The 18326-nt window shown below is 32.6% G+C and overlaps 2 protein-coding genes across 4 annotated transcripts in view; one reads left to right on the forward strand and one right to left on the reverse strand.

The window, feature by feature from the left end:
• Window positions 1-7859, reverse strand: part of Grd (GABA-gated ion channel) — a 44459-nt gene extending 36600 nt beyond the window's left edge. For all 3 annotated transcript variants that reach the window (XM_083036600.1, XM_083036599.1, XM_083036597.1), the window contains exon 1: window positions 7650-7859. The gene's annotated coding sequence lies outside the window, so the exon portion shown is untranslated. The remainder of the gene's footprint in view (window positions 1-7649) is intronic.
• Window positions 56-4140, forward strand: LOC145935355 (uncharacterized). Its single transcript, XM_083036604.1, has 6 exons — window positions 56-210; window positions 500-1299; window positions 1725-1948; window positions 2218-2341; window positions 2841-3048; window positions 3590-4140. The coding sequence occupies exons 2-6, from the start codon at window positions 1156-1158 to the stop codon at window positions 3889-3891; spliced, it is 1002 nt and encodes a 333-aa protein (XP_082892730.1). The 5' UTR covers window positions 56-210; window positions 500-1155; the 3' UTR covers window positions 3892-4140.
• Window positions 7860-18326: the final 10467 nt, after the last annotated feature.

An 18326-nucleotide genomic window follows, 5' to 3' on the forward strand; every position in this document is an offset into this window, starting at 1 on the left:
TTCCGGCGCGTCGTATACGTGCAACGTATCCCTGTCAGCGGCAGAGAATAGACAAGTCACACAGTGTTTAACGAACGCATGTAACGAGACAGGGTAACAGGCGTTTCCTTAAAGTTTAATTCGTAATTCGAGATCGCGGTACCGTGAAAATCCTCGATACTGACGTATCCTGACAGTACTTGGGGTTACAAAGTTATAAGTCGACGCAAGGTAATGTCAATTTTCGACATCTTTGTAGACTGTGGCAAATTGCGTATATATAGGTGTCGATTATCGCGCGTTTCCAGTCTTCCCCAATTACATCCAGAGATCATACATCTAACAGATCGAGAGTTTCCAACTCTCGTCGAATTATATCAATTTCAATGAACAACTGAGGCTTTAGTCTGAACCTCGCGCGCGATTCCTGAAATCAAATCGTACGCGCGTCTCAACCTTAGCTTTCTTAGCTAAGGTAATCATCGAAATACTTGGGATGCTGATTTGTCTGCGCATGCAGGTGTCGAAATGAGAAACTTGGAGATTTAGAAAAGAGGAGCATCGTCGAACAGACGAAGCGAGTATCGCAACCGAAGACAACGGACATTTCGGCGACAACTTCGACGCGGATGACGACATGTCCCAGTCCCAACGAAATTCGCTGTGGTTCTCCTGAGAAAAAGATCGACTCGCGTTTACGACGGATTTATCAAGACCGTTTGCTGCGCGAAAAAGAGCGATTGAATATTTTTTTTTTTTTTTGCTTCGAGCATTCGTCAGAGATATCAGATAATGTGTGTGCATGCGTAACATTGATTTCGAAATTCAAAGCGACATAAAAAATTCCGAGTGTAATCCCGTGATTAATCGACTGGAAACACACACAGAGAGAGGCGAATAAATGTACGACATTTATCTTTATAAAATGTAAATATTTTACACTGTATATATAATTGGAAAATATAAAAATGATATAAAAACGCAATAAATATATATACATATAAGATTAAAAGTTTGTGACAATTTAAGATTGTCGAACTCTAACTATATGAGGATCCATACACAATTGATCTTCTTCATACAAGATCATAAGTAATAATTTAAAGTTTAGTTGCCAGGTCTATAAATTTATTTAAAAGTGAAACAAGTTAGTCAAGCGAATTGCGAAATTTCAAGATGGTTCGACCGTCGAAACCTCGACTCATGGCTCGTGTGCTAGACGCAGTGATAAATCTGGGCGACACGAAAGGTTCATCGGCTCGCGAAGTTCTCAGTTTTATTCGGCAGAGCAATGTATCGCCCAAGAATCTGACAGTGCAGGTTTGTAACACAAATATGTTTCGTCGTATTATAATTTGAGCTGTTCTTCTCTAGCAATCCAGTGAGTTGATCAATATTTTGTGTGCAGTTTAATTTTCTGTAGTAACTCACGTATATTAGTAATATTCACAATTGCTTTGCGAGGCATTTTAAAATGTATCACGTTCTTTGCATTTGCATTGTAATGAAGTAGCATGTTATTTTCAAAGAAGACACGTGGTTTTTTAAATTAAGATTCCTAGATTCTATAGAAGATAAAATTTATTCTGCACGTGTCTTTTCCAAATTTTTTATGGCAGATATAAGGAAAAATGTTAATTTTTTTTAATGAAAAATTGTCTAATTTTTATGTATCATAATCTATTATAAATATTTGAAAAAGTTGATGTACATATATTTCCCTTATGATGCTCGCTGTATTGCAGGTGCATCGAGCTCTAAAACACGCGGTGAACGCCGGACTTTTACGACATAGAAGTGGTCGTTACAAGGCACTGGCTACTCTGAATCCCACTTCTGTTCCTACTTCACCCACCAGCAAAGAGTCAACTAACGACAATCAGAAAACTGAGGAGAAAAAATCCAAATCTGATATAAAAGTGCCGCTCGGCGACGCAGAATCCTCCTCTCGTCGAGTACAGGAGCGCAAGTATGCCGTGTATTATTTCTGTCGATGAATAACATGAAATGTAAAAACAGATATGAAAAAGACATAGACATTAGAAAAGTGATTTCTCGTTTGCAATTTTGTGAATCGAATTGCAATCTATGTAAACAATCTATGTAAATAACGATAAACTGCTATATATAGAAAAGTTTGTCTCTCTTATCGAATAATTATAATATAAATGGAACCCGAGAACGGAACACACGATTGGAAATAGTTGACGATTCTCTGCTTAATATTTATGAATATAGAAAAACTACGTCACGGCAACAAAGTAGCAAACATCGTAGCAGACGTAATAGTAGTAAAGCAAGAAGGAGATCGCGACGTTCGCCATATCCCAGACGACCCAATAAGACCGTTCAGAATCGAAAGGTGCACCGATTTATCATTCTAAAATTCTAAACATTCGACTGCCTTAACAATAATATTTAATGTTATATTTATTTTAATATATTTGTCATTTCCCCCCCCCCCTTCCCCCCCTCTCTCTCTTTCTCTGTATCAGTCTTTCTATGGTATAAATGCTACTGGTATTCCATTACACTTTGAACCAAGCGAGTCTCAAGTGAGGCTGAATTGTAACAAGAGCCTATCGCAGAGCACAATGGCAATAATATGAGACTTTAATTGTAATTAAGGCGAGATTAAATGATTTAGCGAGCCCAAAGCCAATACTTATTGCATAAATACCGTACCTATGATACATACATTACACAATGCGAAACAAATCATCATTTAAGAGCAAATTAAAACAAATTAAAGTTGAATAATTATAGCGATTATCACAATTCCTCCCTACATGTTCGAACGAGGATTATTGGTCCATTCGGCTGGACAAATCATATATGAGATGCAATTCTGATGTTCGCAGCGACGACAGCGAAAGCGCACGTACGAGGATGAGGAGTTCGAGGATCAGTCATCCGGACGGTACATCTTGCACGGGAGAGACGACGAATCGCCCGTACCATTCAATCGCAAAACGAAACGTTCGAGAGTATCCAAGCGAGAGCTCGAGTCCGACTTCTCCGACGGGAGCGATCGCGAAAGCGACGTGAACCGGAAGCGCGTCTCCCGATGTAATTTATAGCATACTGGAATAGAGTACAAGAATTATAGTGATAGATTCAAAATTATGCGCTTTTTCCTCTTATTTAACGATCCTCTTAGACAACGATTTGTATTTGATTCTTTGATTCTAGATAGAATTTTTATACAGCATCAGCTCTCGCGAAAATCTTTATCGGAGATTTTAAGTGATCGCATCGTGCTAAAAGTCATACAACATTTTTTTGGATTTTTTCGTTTTTACAAAACGAAATAAAATAAACTAGTTATGTATACAATCTTGTATTATTAGATCCTTAATTTTAAATGTTTATATAATATTAAGTTTAAAATACATATAACTGTGTTAATATATATCTGCATACTATATTTAATACGTAAAAAATTAATTGCAGACATTACCGAGGAAAGTATAATCTTTATCTAATTCAAAATTGCGGCCTAGAGCATATGTAACGATTATATGTATATATATATAATTATTATTCTTAAATTCCTAGTGATATCGATTCCTCTTTTTTCTCCCCTTTAATCTGTAGATATTCGTTTCAGCGACTAAAGCATTAAGTCGACAACCGAGACGCAAAGAGACGCGGACGAAGGCAGAGAGGGGCAGATCGACATCGCGAGCTCGCAGTCCGCAGCTGCTGCAACGAACAATGCAGGCGCGACAGCATCCGATCGAGGAAGTCGGAAACGATAGGCAGCAATGTGACGAGGATCGCGGGTCCATGGAGCGCGACGTGGCGCGCTCTCAGGAAACGCACCAAGAAGAAGACGTCGAGGGAGTCGAGGAAGGACACGAACCGAATGACAGCAACACCGGCAGCACCCTGGAGAATTCGAGAGACTGAGACGGAAAGTCGCATCCTTCTCCACCATTCCATTCCACGTCTTTTTTCTACGCCTTCTTTCTTTCTTTTTGACTCTTTCTCTCTCCACACGTGTTTCGATACAGTTTCTTTTACTACTGCCTTTTTAACGACTGTGTATGTACACGTCAATCTATTTTGTTTTCTATTTTTCTTGTACTGAAATGTGTCTCGTTTTAAGTGATAAATTTTTGAGCGCTTTAATCGTGTAAGGACAACTTGAAATATATACCCGTGTGTTTACTGGAAAGTCTTATATATTATACGGAGTGTCCCACTTTTCCCGTGTTATTCTTTAACAACAGATTTCTCAACCAATTTCACATCAATTTTATCTTTACGAGAACATCAAAGAAGGTCGTACCGTTCGAGTTTCGATATTTTACTCGAGCTTTAAATTATATTTAAGTTTACTCACAATTAGACACATTATCGAATGTCTATATACTACGGACGGTCGTGTTGCTAGTTTATGACTTAATTCTTTAATATATTGATAATGCACAAATCAACTACGGTCCAAGATAACAGTCATCGTAATAGTTGACAGATCTTTGGTTCTTCAACACATAACGCACTTATTATTTGTTAGCTACAAATTGCATATGGTGGATTGCCCTATTGTGAGCCACACGTCTATTGTTGCTAATGCAACAATGAGATTCACTTACTCTGAAATTACCTATTATCATAGTCACTCATATAGCCTCGTCTCGACATATGTTTCCAACAAACGTAATTCGAACGCATTATTCGCTAAAAAAATAGAAATGTTGTATTCCAAAGCAAAGTTCACAAATCTAACTAATATCGCACTGTCTATCAACAGAGCTTTGTATTAAGCACTACATCTTTCACATTGGCAAATATAAATATAATATAAATATAGCCGACGTGTCAAGTGATTCGTCTCTTTATTATCGAACGCGAAAATTAATTAATAAGAGACAAAAACAAATCATTCAATGAATTGAATGAACGCGACAATCTTTCAGATTAATATCTCTTTCTTTCTGAAAACTTTAAAATCGCAAAATAATAGTTTTATGAGCATATCAGAGTTGTAAAAGAATTATGTCATTAATAATTATTTATTGTTGCTTACTTTTAATAAAAAAAAAGGAGGAAAAATATCGACAAAAATAATTTTATCTAAAAAATCGGCTATATTAATCTAATATAAATCTGCATTTGCGCGTTTGAATAAGTATGACATTTCTCAAAGATATTGAGCTGATGGCATATTTTCGCGCCTCTTGTCATGATTCTTCGCTTGTGAGGAAAGGAGTAGGGGGAGAAGAGAGACGGATTGGTATCGATGTGATTTATCAAGTTCTCCAACGGAGCATACAGATGACCGTCTCTCTCCGTGTATCGTTGAGCGAAGCTCGTTTGTGATCGCGACGTCTTCTCATCATATCGCCGAAGGATAGGCGCTTTCGTTCCTGCTGGGAACCGATAAATGTATGACGGGCAAATACTTGAACAAAGTGCGGAAGCTTCCGCCGAGGCGAGGATACTATCGTAAGCGTCACTTTTTACGGCATTTTTCTCACCACGCTCGAACGAAGCCTCGAAGCGGCGCATTTTTCAACGTAACTAAAGCTTTCTGATGTTTATCGGTTTAGCCAATGGCGTTTTATCTTCGCTGGCAAAGTTTTCCGTGCTGGGCACTGTCTCCCGTATTCGGCTCTCTGTACGGGACTGTTTACCCAAGTTTGTAATTTTATTCCGCAAAGTTTCTTAGAAAGCATTGCACATCTTATTGGCATGTCCGTCTTTTGATTGTACACCGAGTAATATCAAAACAAATTATTATTTTATTTGAACGCAAACAACACGCAATTGTATATTGTAATTGATGATTTTATACCTACTTTTGAGGCATTCAAGTTAATTGTGTAAATGTTTTCAATGAAGAATGAGAACGTTTTCTTTTCCCTCACGGTGACAGAAGAAAAAGATGCGACAACGGCTAGATAGATTGAAAGAATCAAAATAGTAAAAAAACGAGGGTATGTTGAAGGATCTATCAACGAAGTTCGTTTAAGTTAAAGCAGAAAAAAATCTATTTTCTCGGACAAAAGAACTTGCCCGATAATTGTGACATTGTTGAAAAAAATCACGTCACATTTCTTGACATAAATGCAGGAAATTATAATTTTTAGCAATTTTTTTGAACACAGCAACTAATTAAAATAAAATCATACTGAAATTATAATAAAATGGTATTTAAAAATAAGTATAAAACAATATATATGTATATATGTAGATGTAAGTAGATATATAGATTATATACAGAGTATGCTCTAGTTATATTTTTAAATCGGTAAAACTATTAAAACTCAGATGATCCATTTCGATTAAAAATATCAAGATAGTTTTATACAAATAATTAATTTATAGAGAGAGAAATTTTATATATACATATATAGAAAGAGAGAGAGAGAGAGAGGGGGGGGAGGGAGGGGGAGGGAGAGATTTATGAATAAAATCAATGCATGTATCAAACACTGTATTTAAAGTAAAGAGCATTTTAAATAATTTCTCAGTTTATATTTCGTAATAAAAAGATAAAAATATTTTTTTATAATGACCATTCGTACTGTATATTTAAACTGTCTTTAAATCTGAGTAGGGCTTTTACACAGTTGTAAATTATACAATTTTATTCGTTTTTGGACTCTTTGTATAAATATTTTGGATAAAAAAAATAATTTTTGTTAAACATTATTTCAGATCCATCTCGCTTATTGAATATGCTTTGAGCTACACGTCGCGTTCACAAACGTAACAGTTAAAGTTTTTTAAATAGATTATGTGTTTTGTGTGACATAAAAAATAAATAATAATAATAATAAATAATAATAGAATATTACACAAAAAAGAAACAGAAAGAGAATAAATATACATATACTATACATCGAATACATTATAAATAAAGATCACTCTTTTTGGCATTTCATTTCTCGATATCATGATTTGTACAATTTTTTTTGTGAGAGATTAAAGAGAGCACACACTCGAACGATTAAATTCTTTCACAAACATCGATGAGTTCTAGAAATCCGTTGTACTAAATATTGCATCATATTGTCATTTATAAAAAATATTTTTTATCTTTTTATTACGAAATATAAACTAAGAAATTTTTTTAAATGCTCTTTATTTTATTCAATCTTTGAAACAAATTAATTATAAAATAGTTTTAGAATTTTCAATAACGCTTTAAAAATGAGTGTTACCTATAATTGAGATTGAAAACTTCCATTAGAAAAAAAAATTATATACGATATGAAGAAAACTTTATTTTAATAATATAAATATTTATGTTTAATGTGTTATTATCATAAAATTGATTAAATGTTTCAAAATTTTAACAAATTTTTAAATATATTTGTTTACATATGATAAAGAGATGAAAAGGAAAGAAAGATGAGAGAGGTAAATAGGCATGTAGTGAAAATTGTCACTTGTACATACCTACATATATTATTAGAGAAGGATACACACGTATAAAAATATTTCTAAAATAATGCTACATTTTTTAAAATGATGTTTTGATATTAATGAAAATTTTCGAAACACTTTATCAATTTTGTGAGTATCGCCGATAAATGAAATCGTACAAACATTTTATTTTATATAACACAAAAGTGAATCGATTGAGTAAAATTCTAATGAATTTTTAATGAGCTTTAATATTTCAATTGACATATATAAATTTTTTAAAAACTTACCAAGAGCGCACGTGTTCGTGCCAATTCGTGATATTCTGGAGCTTTTGACACGTAGTCACGATGACAGCAGGGATGTTATCTCGACATTCTCAAAGCCGGTCAAGTACGTTAGGCCGAATCGTTTCTGGAAAATATTTTCATTGTGGAAATTATGATATGATCTCGATACGTGTTGGACAAAGTAAGGATAAGGATCGCGAGAAGCACGTGGCGAAGCCACAACGCGCACTGACTGCTCCAAACAGGACAGCTGACGAAGGGTGGAAACGCCGCACTTTCCGCCCTCCGCTATCAATCCCCACCAGCCTCGCACTTCTTTCTCTATCTCCATTCTTCGTGTTCTCGATCATCACCAATCGTTATGTTGATTTTACTAAAAAAATTTATCGTATTCAACAAGCATAATTCAGCTTATAAATTGGAAGGAGAATATTTTTATTATTTTTATAAGGGAAAGAAGTTACTTAAAAAATAACAAGGTTTATAACGGAATGCGCGAAACACTCGATTGGTCGTGCTGATGTTGATTACATTTTGATGGTTAATTATTTTTGTCTGATATTTTATCTATTAATATTGATAATGTTTTTTTCATAAAGGAGAATGCTAATAATATTACAGATTCATCTTATTTACTTTTTACGTACATCTCAATCACAATCATAATTACATGTCTATATAAACTCAAATTGCCACGTTTTCATTGATCTTAAATTAATTATCCTCTTCTACTTTGAAGATGCCAGTGTAGCGAAAAAGTACTGTCTGTGAGTGATATATGATCTTTCATATATGGTCCTACAAAAAGATTCTTGTGTAAGTAATCAATCAATAGAAAGCACTTCGGATACATTTTTGTGGCCGAGTGCGGAATGACAGAACTGATTTTACGACATCGCGCTGCAGGACTTTGCTTTCGTTCCCAAGGATGCATTAAGGGTTCTTCATATAATCATTGATTGAATCTTTGAGTTTCAGAGAGACTTGTCCGATAATAGTATTTTCAATATATTCGTGCGTCGAATTTCTCACAATTAACAAACTCCATCCGTAATATGCAAATTGTAATTACCACAATTTGTAATTTTAAAAAATTTTTCAAATTGACTAATTATTTATACGACGCAATCAAACACTTAATTGCATGCGTTAACGCATATATGTGAAAGGAAGGATTTTTTAATCTTAATCAAATGCCCATGTATTTCAATTGTATACATAATATTTAAATATAATATTACATGTATAACACTTAAAATATTCGATATCCGCGTAATAGTTTTGCTTGGCACAAATTTCTACAAAGTCTACAAAAACAATGAGCGAAGAAGAATTATATAAGATTAATGATCATTTTGCTAAAGAGAACAGGAAGATGCTGTCTGTTTTCAAGTATATAGCCGCAGCGTATAAGTTTTGCGAGCAAATAAATCCGTATATAGAAAGTAAACCATGTGTCCCTCGCTTGTCGGAAACGCATCTAACATTACGGTCACCCGTTGTCTGCCAAAAATATCAGCAAAGCCGTTTTTCACCGTCGATTAAGTTGATGACGCGTATCGATAATAATCGGAATTACCCACACACAAATTTATTCTCCATCGTCATAAATTCTCTAGCAAGGAGATAGCCATGTGCATGTTTTATTACGTCAATGTGACGCATAAGTATATGTGTTTCTTTTTTTTAAGAATCGATAAATAATTAGCAATTCCAGCAAATAGCGCTTTTTATTTACAACTAAATGTTTAAAAATTAATAATATAATCTCTAAGAATATAAAGGCTCGATATATATCAAATATAAATCGGTAATAGATAGGCTATTCGAGCCGTACGCGGATGTCGGTGCGTCGATTCCAACGAAAATTAATTTTTCGTTGGAATTAACTAATTGTGCACGGGGCAGAAATTTTTCTTGGTACACCGCCAAGACTTTATTACGGAACAATCTCAATTCGAGATTTTTAATTCCAAAGATCCCCTCTGTCCCCCCTAAAGAAATGTAGGCGAGAGCCATCTCAGATGGTGAGAGCAGTCGCCCGGCAAGCGAAAGGTCTCGGGTTCGATTCCCGATTCAGCGACTTTCGGATCTATATTTTTCTCGCCTACATTTCTTTAGGGGGGACAGAGGGGATCTTTGGAATTAAAAATCTCGAATTGAGATTGTTCCGTAATAAAGTCTTGGCGGTGTACCAAGCAAAATTTGTGCCCCGTGCACAATTATTAGTTAATTCCAACGAAAAATTAATTTTCGTTGGAATCGACGCACCGACATCCGCGTACGGCTCGAATAGCCTATCTATTACCGATTTATATTTAATAATATAATGTCTTTGTGTTTTTGAAAAATATATATTAGAATTATATGTATATTAAAGTTTTTCCACGTAAATTTTATTATACATTTATTATACTATATATAAAATATTTAGCAAATTATTTCGAACATAAATAAAATAACATATGTAAATATAAAAATAAATTATTACACACATTATAGCTCTTTCACTCTATTTCGCTACGTTCCCCTAGTAGTAAAGATCAGAATTAGGTCGACAGAGCCAATATGAAGTTTCGGATGGAATAATCGCGGCGAAATAACGAAGCAGGAGGTCACTTTATATCGGGATTTCAACGAAAGCACGTGTCATTCGTTCTCGCAAAATGACCGTACGAAACCCGTTCATGATGAAGCTGCGCACACGTCGTCCTCGGGAGGATAAGAATTTCTACAACGGGATATTCCCTGTGTGGGGATATATCTCATAGGTGTGTACATACATATTACATACATATTTTTCTGTCATTCCGTAACTCCCGTACAATCCCCAGCGACGAATGGCAGATATTTCTCGAATCGCGCACGCGTAAATATATTAAATATAAAATATAAACATTTATAATTTTATATTGAATATATAAATATATTAAATTATATTAGATGCCAAAATGAACATTTATTTGTAAAATTGTGCTGTACTAGTGTATCTTATGCAATGTTATACTATCGAAATATCATGTCACAAAACTATTCAGTTAGATTTTTTGCGCGTAATTTGTCTAAATAATTGAAAATTATTATTAAGCTCCTTGGTATAATCCGCGGGATCTCATCGGCCTTGATTGCAGCGATAACGACATATTCTCCAACTTTCGATGTATGAGGATCGTATCGGACATGATTTAATTGCATGTCAATCTTTCGTGAACGAGAGTCCTCGAGGATGCATCTCCATTACAGAGCGACATATGTGTGCGTTAATATTCGACAAATAGTCGTATTGTGAGTCGGTTTTAAATGCGTACTCTTTTATAAGAGAATACGACACAGAAAATCGAACGCCTCAATTTTCTTGTTGTTGTTATTCTTGTACGGTAAATGTATTATATGATAATACATTTACCGTACACATGTTAAATACAAATTGTTTTAAAAATTATTTCACGACTGTATTTATGTAGATATATACACATATACACTGCTGGCCATTAAATTGCAACACTATATATATATATATAATATACACACGTGTGTATATATATATATATATATATATATATATATATATATATACATGTATACATACACTAACGTAATGTAGCAGTACTTAGAGTAAACCTTCATCTTGAGACTTTTTAAAACGCAAGATATCAAGACAAGGAAAATAATTGAAACGATCTGTCTCGATAACGTTTCGATTTACAATTTATCTGGAGCAACGAATCCTGGTCATTTCTAAACGAAAATGTCACAAAGATATATTGCGTGACATCCGCGATGTCGCTACGTCTTCGTGTCGACGACGTTTATCGAAAATCGGAAATAAAAAGATCGACACGGATTTACTTGAGACAATCGAGAGCTTCCGTCATCGGAGGTGTCTTCGTTCGAGGATCAGATCTGTTAGCGGTGCTCACAATTTCCGGGATTTCCAAACAGGATGCGTGACACATCCTGACGTGTCGCCGATACGAAATTTATTTCGTCCCACTACATGTGGCCCATAAAAGCTCGACTTTAATTTCAATGATCGATTTGCGTATTTCTGTTTTAGTTAAAATAGCGAAACGTTATTATGTTGATTTTTAAATATATACTAATTAAATATAAATTGTTCACAAGTAAGTTTTATATAATTCTAATTCAAGGTTGTGTGTGTGTGTGTGATTATCAAAAACATTTATCTCATATATTTAAATTTCTTCGCAAAACTTTATGTGTCCATAGATTTTATATCTCAAATCTAGAAAATCTTTCAGAGAATACAAGATATTAAAAATTTTATTAAATTGGATCAAATCACAGATACTCGCCTTCTATCTGTTAAAAAATACCTCTCCTTTTGTCTTCAAACTTGCAAATTTACATGTAAAGTGAAAGGTAGGCAATATTTACATGTCGAACTTGAGAAAGCGAATGAAACTTTCTATCCAAAGACGGCGTATATATAGCATCGCGCTCTTCTTCGAAACTTTGGTATTATTCTCTTTTCATGAATCGTATCGCATCTTGGACCACAATACCAATCTTTAAACATCTATAGCGCGCATATGCGCTGTTCTGTTCTATATATTACTTTATATAATTATTTGCAATCTTTTGTTGTGTAAAATAAAAAAAAAAAAAGAAAAAAATAAGATTAGCGAAACATAATTGCATTAAAATTTTTCCAATCATACTAGTAAGTAGTAAGACATTTCTCATTTTCTCGCGGCTATCCATACATCGCGTGTTTGCCGGTATATAATCCAACTTTAATCCCAAGCGGGCCACTCCTAGATCTTTAATCCCTCGTTCGTGAGAGAAATCTCTGCGCTATCGTTTCCTATCCGAATCTAATCTCCGCGCGAGTCACCCATTTCTTACTTTCATTATGCCGCCGCAACTCATCGCAGTCGAATGATTCGCGTTCTTTTACCGCTATTAATTACTTTTTCCATTTACATTGACCATCTCGTAATCTCTATGAACTCAAAAAGTCACGTGTCGGAGAGATTGAGAGAATTAATTATTGTACGAAAAATTTGATAAGAAAACATTTGAAAGAATTTCTTTTCAATCTTGATATAAATTTTGGATACATATTGAATGATAGTTTAAAAAATAAAAGGCATACACAGCAAAAATGAAATAATAAAAATAACGTCTTTTAATTTTCCTGATATTTCATATCCATCATGATATTTATTTTAATTCGAAATTTCATATATTTTTTAAAACGTTATAAATATGTAAAATATGTGTCAAAACACGAAACAAAATAAATCATACCTTCGAAAGAAAGATATACCTAAATTGTAAATAGCCATGTGGATGACATTGACAAAATAATTTGAATCTTTATGACAATTTTTTAAACAATTACTAAAACTATATATTAATTTTGCGTACAAAGAAATAGTGTGTAAATGGTATCTGCGTTAGATTAGCCTAGATCTATTGCAAGTATATAGAAAAAAAGCAAATATATTTACTTTTACAAGATCATTAATGATAATGAAAAGGAAATTGTATGTAAATGGTATCTGCGTTCGGCCTAGACCTATATAGAAAAAAAGCAAATATGTTTACTTTTATATAAGACTCGTGATAATGATAATAATAAAATCGAATTAATACATTTCTTAGCTTGGACTTTTTTCTGTACTAATTGTAAGAGAAATGAGATCGCGAGCCTATCGTACACGTGAGTCCAATGTTTCGTTCACCTTCGCTACAAGACAGATGCGCTCCTCGAACGTAAGCCGTAGTCGTGACGTGACACGAGGATGGCGGAACGAGAAAGCGAGTTAGAGGTAGAAATTCTAGTACGAGGGACACTTGAGAGCAGCACGATCAGCGGTATTCAAAATCTTTCCTCTCTACCCGTTATCGTTCACCGCTTTGACCGCGACCTCTGCCACCTGCTTTTTGACTCGGAATTTCGTCGATAACCCACATACGGCATTCTATCGTTCTCGTTCGCAAGAATTCAGATTTGCAACATACGTGGTGAAGTGACCGAATGTAAATCGATGCACGATATAAACAAACACTCGAGATCGGGTACACTTTCGATGATGCTCAATCACGTCGCTTTCATCGTCCTTGTTTCATCGTATCTTGGAATGTTATTCGATGATTCGTTTTTCAGTTCAGAATGATGGTAATATCTAAGGAGAAACCTAAAACGGAATACTAATCAGAATATTAATGGAGTCGTTATATAATTTAATCAAATTCACATGTTTTAAACGTTTAGACTTGTTTTCGAGGCACATAAAGTACATAATATTTTTCGACTTAATGTAACATTATTTCTTGACATAAACTTTAATGCATTTTTCACGACTTTTTCAAATATTTATTACTTTTAATTAGAAAAATAAATATTTTTAATTGGAGAAATAAATATATCGTTGTACCTATAAATTTGCGTTCTCTCAATTATAAAACATAAAAACTCTATCAGTATTTTTGTAATATTTTTTAAAAGCGCAGGAAATCAGCTATAAATTAATCAGATCTTTCTTATTTGACACTTATTTTTACCATAACAATTTAATTTTATTAATAATCTGTGTCATTTAAATTTCTCTGTACCTAATAATTTTAATTTTATTTATCTTTGCACACATAGTTAATTTCTCACGTGAGATTAATTATGAAACGAAATGTGAAGTTATTTTAATATTCTCTTATAAAATATAAAAATTCTATCAGTATTTTTATAATACTTTTTAAAAGCGCAGACATCAGTTATAAATTAATGAGATTTTTCCCATTTGATGCGTGAATTTTTATTACATCAATTTAATTTTGATAATCTATATGATCTATGTTTATTTAAATTTCTCTGTAATAATTTTAATTTTAATCCGCATCTTCGCTCGCAATTGATTTCTCACGAAAATAATAATAAAAAGAAACGTGAAGTTGTTTAATATTTTTTTATAAAACAAAAATTCTATCAATATTTTTTAAATATTTTTAAAAGCGCAACAATCAGCTATAAATTAATTAAATTTTTTTATTTGATGCGTCAATTTTTATTACAACAATTTAATTTTATTAATAGTCTATAGTCTGTATTATTTGAATTCTTCTATAATAATTTTAATTTTAATTCATTTTCGTTTAGTTGGTTTTTCACGTAAGATTAATAATGAAACCGAAACGTGAAGTTAATATTCCCATGCTTTTATATGTACGCACAAACAGTCGCGAGGCAAGACCAAACATTTTCACCGTGCAAGACGATACGTTATACATTAATAGTAGCCGACCAAACTAACGTGTTTGTTAATCCTTTGATAAAGGGATGTCTCCGGCAAACGATCCATACCCCTCTATTATCCCGTTGATCCTGTTTAAGTTTGCGTATAACACGACGAAAGGAAGTGATTGTATTTCCTCCCCCTCCCCCCAAGATCAGACAAAGTCAATTACTCGATGGAATTTGTAAATTCTGCGTGCTTTAACGCACCCTCATTACCGTTTATAATAATCCAATCACTTGAAACACTGATTGACTCTGTCGGCTTTACAATAATATTTATATCATAGTCAAAGAAAGATTACACTAGTTTACAAAAAATATTTTTTTTTCATTATTTGGAACCAGACAAGGTCTTATTAGATTCTTGGATGCTAAAAACAATGCCGCAAACCGATATTCACCAGCACGTCAGATTTCCGAAATAATGGAGATTTAATATGCAAAAAATGGCTCTTTTGTGATATTAAAAAATTTTTTTTGTAAAAAAGGTCATTATTTTGAAATTATCATCAAAAGTCATGAATAAAATGCAATTTTTTTTTATTTCGATATCTTACTTTTTAATCATGTTAGGAAGGATTTAAATACAGAGTTTTGCTGAGATAGCAAATATGCCGTCTATATAATGATGAAATCATATAATTATACTCATAATTTGTAGTTTAGGGCTATCGATACACATACACAGTGAAACTTATCGTGATACACTAAATGCACTAAATGTATATTTATATATATAGGGTGTCTTTCAAAAAACACCTTTTTTCCTCAGGAGCATCTTCATATGAGAAGTAGTTCCCAACTTTAATCTTTTATAACATGACTAAAAAGTAAGATATTAAAATAAAAAAATGCATCATACAGGGGATAAACAATACATTTATGATATCTGATTTAGACTGTCCAAATAACGTTAACCTTTTTTATAAAAAAATCTCAAATATCGGAAAAAAAAAAAACATTTTTTACACATTAAGATCCGTATTTATAGTCATTTCTCAAATCTCATCTCAGTCTTGAGACATGATATGGTTTAATAGATGAATTTTGAAAATCAATTTGATTTCGTTTGTAACCTCGATTCAGTAGAGATACTCGAGAGAAAATTTCAGTTAATCGATCTTTAATCAAAATGTAACTATTGAACCGTGCGTATCTCAAGACATAAAATCTGAGTATTTAACCTAATACGCTCTTGAGATTTGAGAAACGATTATAAATACGGACCTAAATCTTAATTATATTGGAAATCTGACGTGCATTTGGTTTGCGGCATCGTCTTCAGCATTCAAAAATTTATAAGAAACACTTTGTCTGATTTAAAATAATTTTTGGTTGTAAACTAGTGTTATTTTCTTAATAAGAAATATTGCACATTAAACACAGTAGGATTAGAATGTATAATGCATATTATATTATATAATGCGAGGGAAATGTTTTACGTCATATAATTCTTATACTCGTGGTTTATATAATATTGGAAAATTTATTATAAAAGAAAATGTTTCATAAATTTGAAATTTATTTATAATATTATATTACGATGACATGCACTATATGAGACGTCATGCAAAGCCTATCGCATTTTTTATATCACGTCATACAAAATTACGTCGTAAAAAATTGTCGGATCATTATCACGCAATAATTATATATTATAAAAATGTGCAAAATTAGAAAAATTGTACTTATAAAAATTTTATTACCAAAATTATATTAAAAGATACCATTCGTGCACGCACGAGTATTTATCAAATTTATATACCCATGTTATTATCTAGAATCGCATTTCCTGTTACGCAACAGTATCTAAATAGTAGCTATTTAAAATGTTGACCTTCAGTTGCGGACATAATCATATAGAACAAAGAACAAGCATATAATTACCTTTCAACTTATTGTTCAACACTATTTGTTTATCTCTTTCTTTTTCAGCTAGAAAAAGAACTGCTTATTATTATAACTACATTAGCTACGTAATTGGATTTTAATGCGATGTTTCGTTTCGATGTTAAAGAAGATTTATCTAATAATTTTACGTGAAGATGATTTATTCTTCCTATATGTTAATAAATTTTTTATCGCGCTACATGAGAGTTTACTAAATAAGGCGTATATTGTAAAGAAAAATATATATGCTGAAGACTTGTTAAAATTTTCACATTGACAGGAAATATTTATATCCTTGGCTTTACGTAGCTGTGTATATTGTGACAAATATTAACAATATTTTTTTTAATTTGTTGGCGCTTTCTACTTAAAAATTTCATATTAAATTATTACAGAATTAAACTCTTATACATTACCAAAGCCTATATGGTTTTATGAAAAAAAAGTATGAAATAGAAGTAAAAATATATACATTTTGTATTACATATATGCGTATTTATCTCTCGTGTAAATACGAGATATGTATATCTAAGATATTTTTATCTGTGTCATATTGATATAATGATATTGTCATTAAGAGATAAAACACGTACATTTATCTTTTATGATTACTAGATTGCAGCTTTGATAGCGTTTATTATGATGAGTGCAATTTATATAGGTATATGTGTTGAAATGGTTCTTCTCTCTCTCTCCATCGACATTTTAAAACATATAAATTCTGGAAAGTTTATACGATTGCAATATAAATTATCGATAGAATAAAATGTTAAGTGGAAGTGAAATGGAAGTGAAATTATCTATATAATAATGTCTTAGATATCTCTCTTTTCCTATCTTAATATCATTTTAAGTTTGCTTAATTTCGTCAAGTTCGAAAATTAATAGCTAGCTGTTATTATTATATAGTAGAAAGTTAAATAGTAGATTTTTGAGATACATGTATTGCATATATTGCAAAATATGACTGTGTGTAGAGAGAGAATATATACAGATCATAACTAAAACTTGAACGACAACTTGATAAATAAGTTAGTCATGTTCGGACTTATGTAACCAAGAAGTATATTAATAGATATGCAAGATAGATGAGCTTGCACAATTTACACAATTATGTCGAAACACGCAAGATTAAAATTGTTCTTTATTATAGTAGCAATATCTATGTAAAAAGCGAAATCAATACCGACATTTCTTATCATAACATACTTATTATATGTATCGCACGTACTATTATTACTAGCAAAGAACAAGTCATTGTAAAGCCATTTTATAGATATTGTTAAATATTATTAACTGCATGTATGTAAGGAATGCAAAAGATATTTAAGTAATGTTTGAAAATTTGGAAAATTATTTCGAGATGTAAAATATTCAAGTGCATCCTCTTAGCCGCGCATACGCAAATGCGTGCAAAAAATCATCGGTGCTGATTTTGCACAATAGGCTTTTTTTCAGCCAGTCCCTCTCTTCCGATTTATCGACTAATCGCGGCGACCGGGCCGCATCGGTGAGGGTAAGCGTTC

Source organism: Prenolepis imparis, unplaced genomic scaffold (genome assembly GCF_030444845.1).
Source record: "Prenolepis imparis isolate NDT839.2.m4 unplaced genomic scaffold, iyPreImpa1.0 SCAF_4, whole genome shotgun sequence".
Lineage (NCBI taxonomy): Eukaryota > Metazoa > Arthropoda > Insecta > Hymenoptera > Formicidae > Prenolepis > Prenolepis imparis.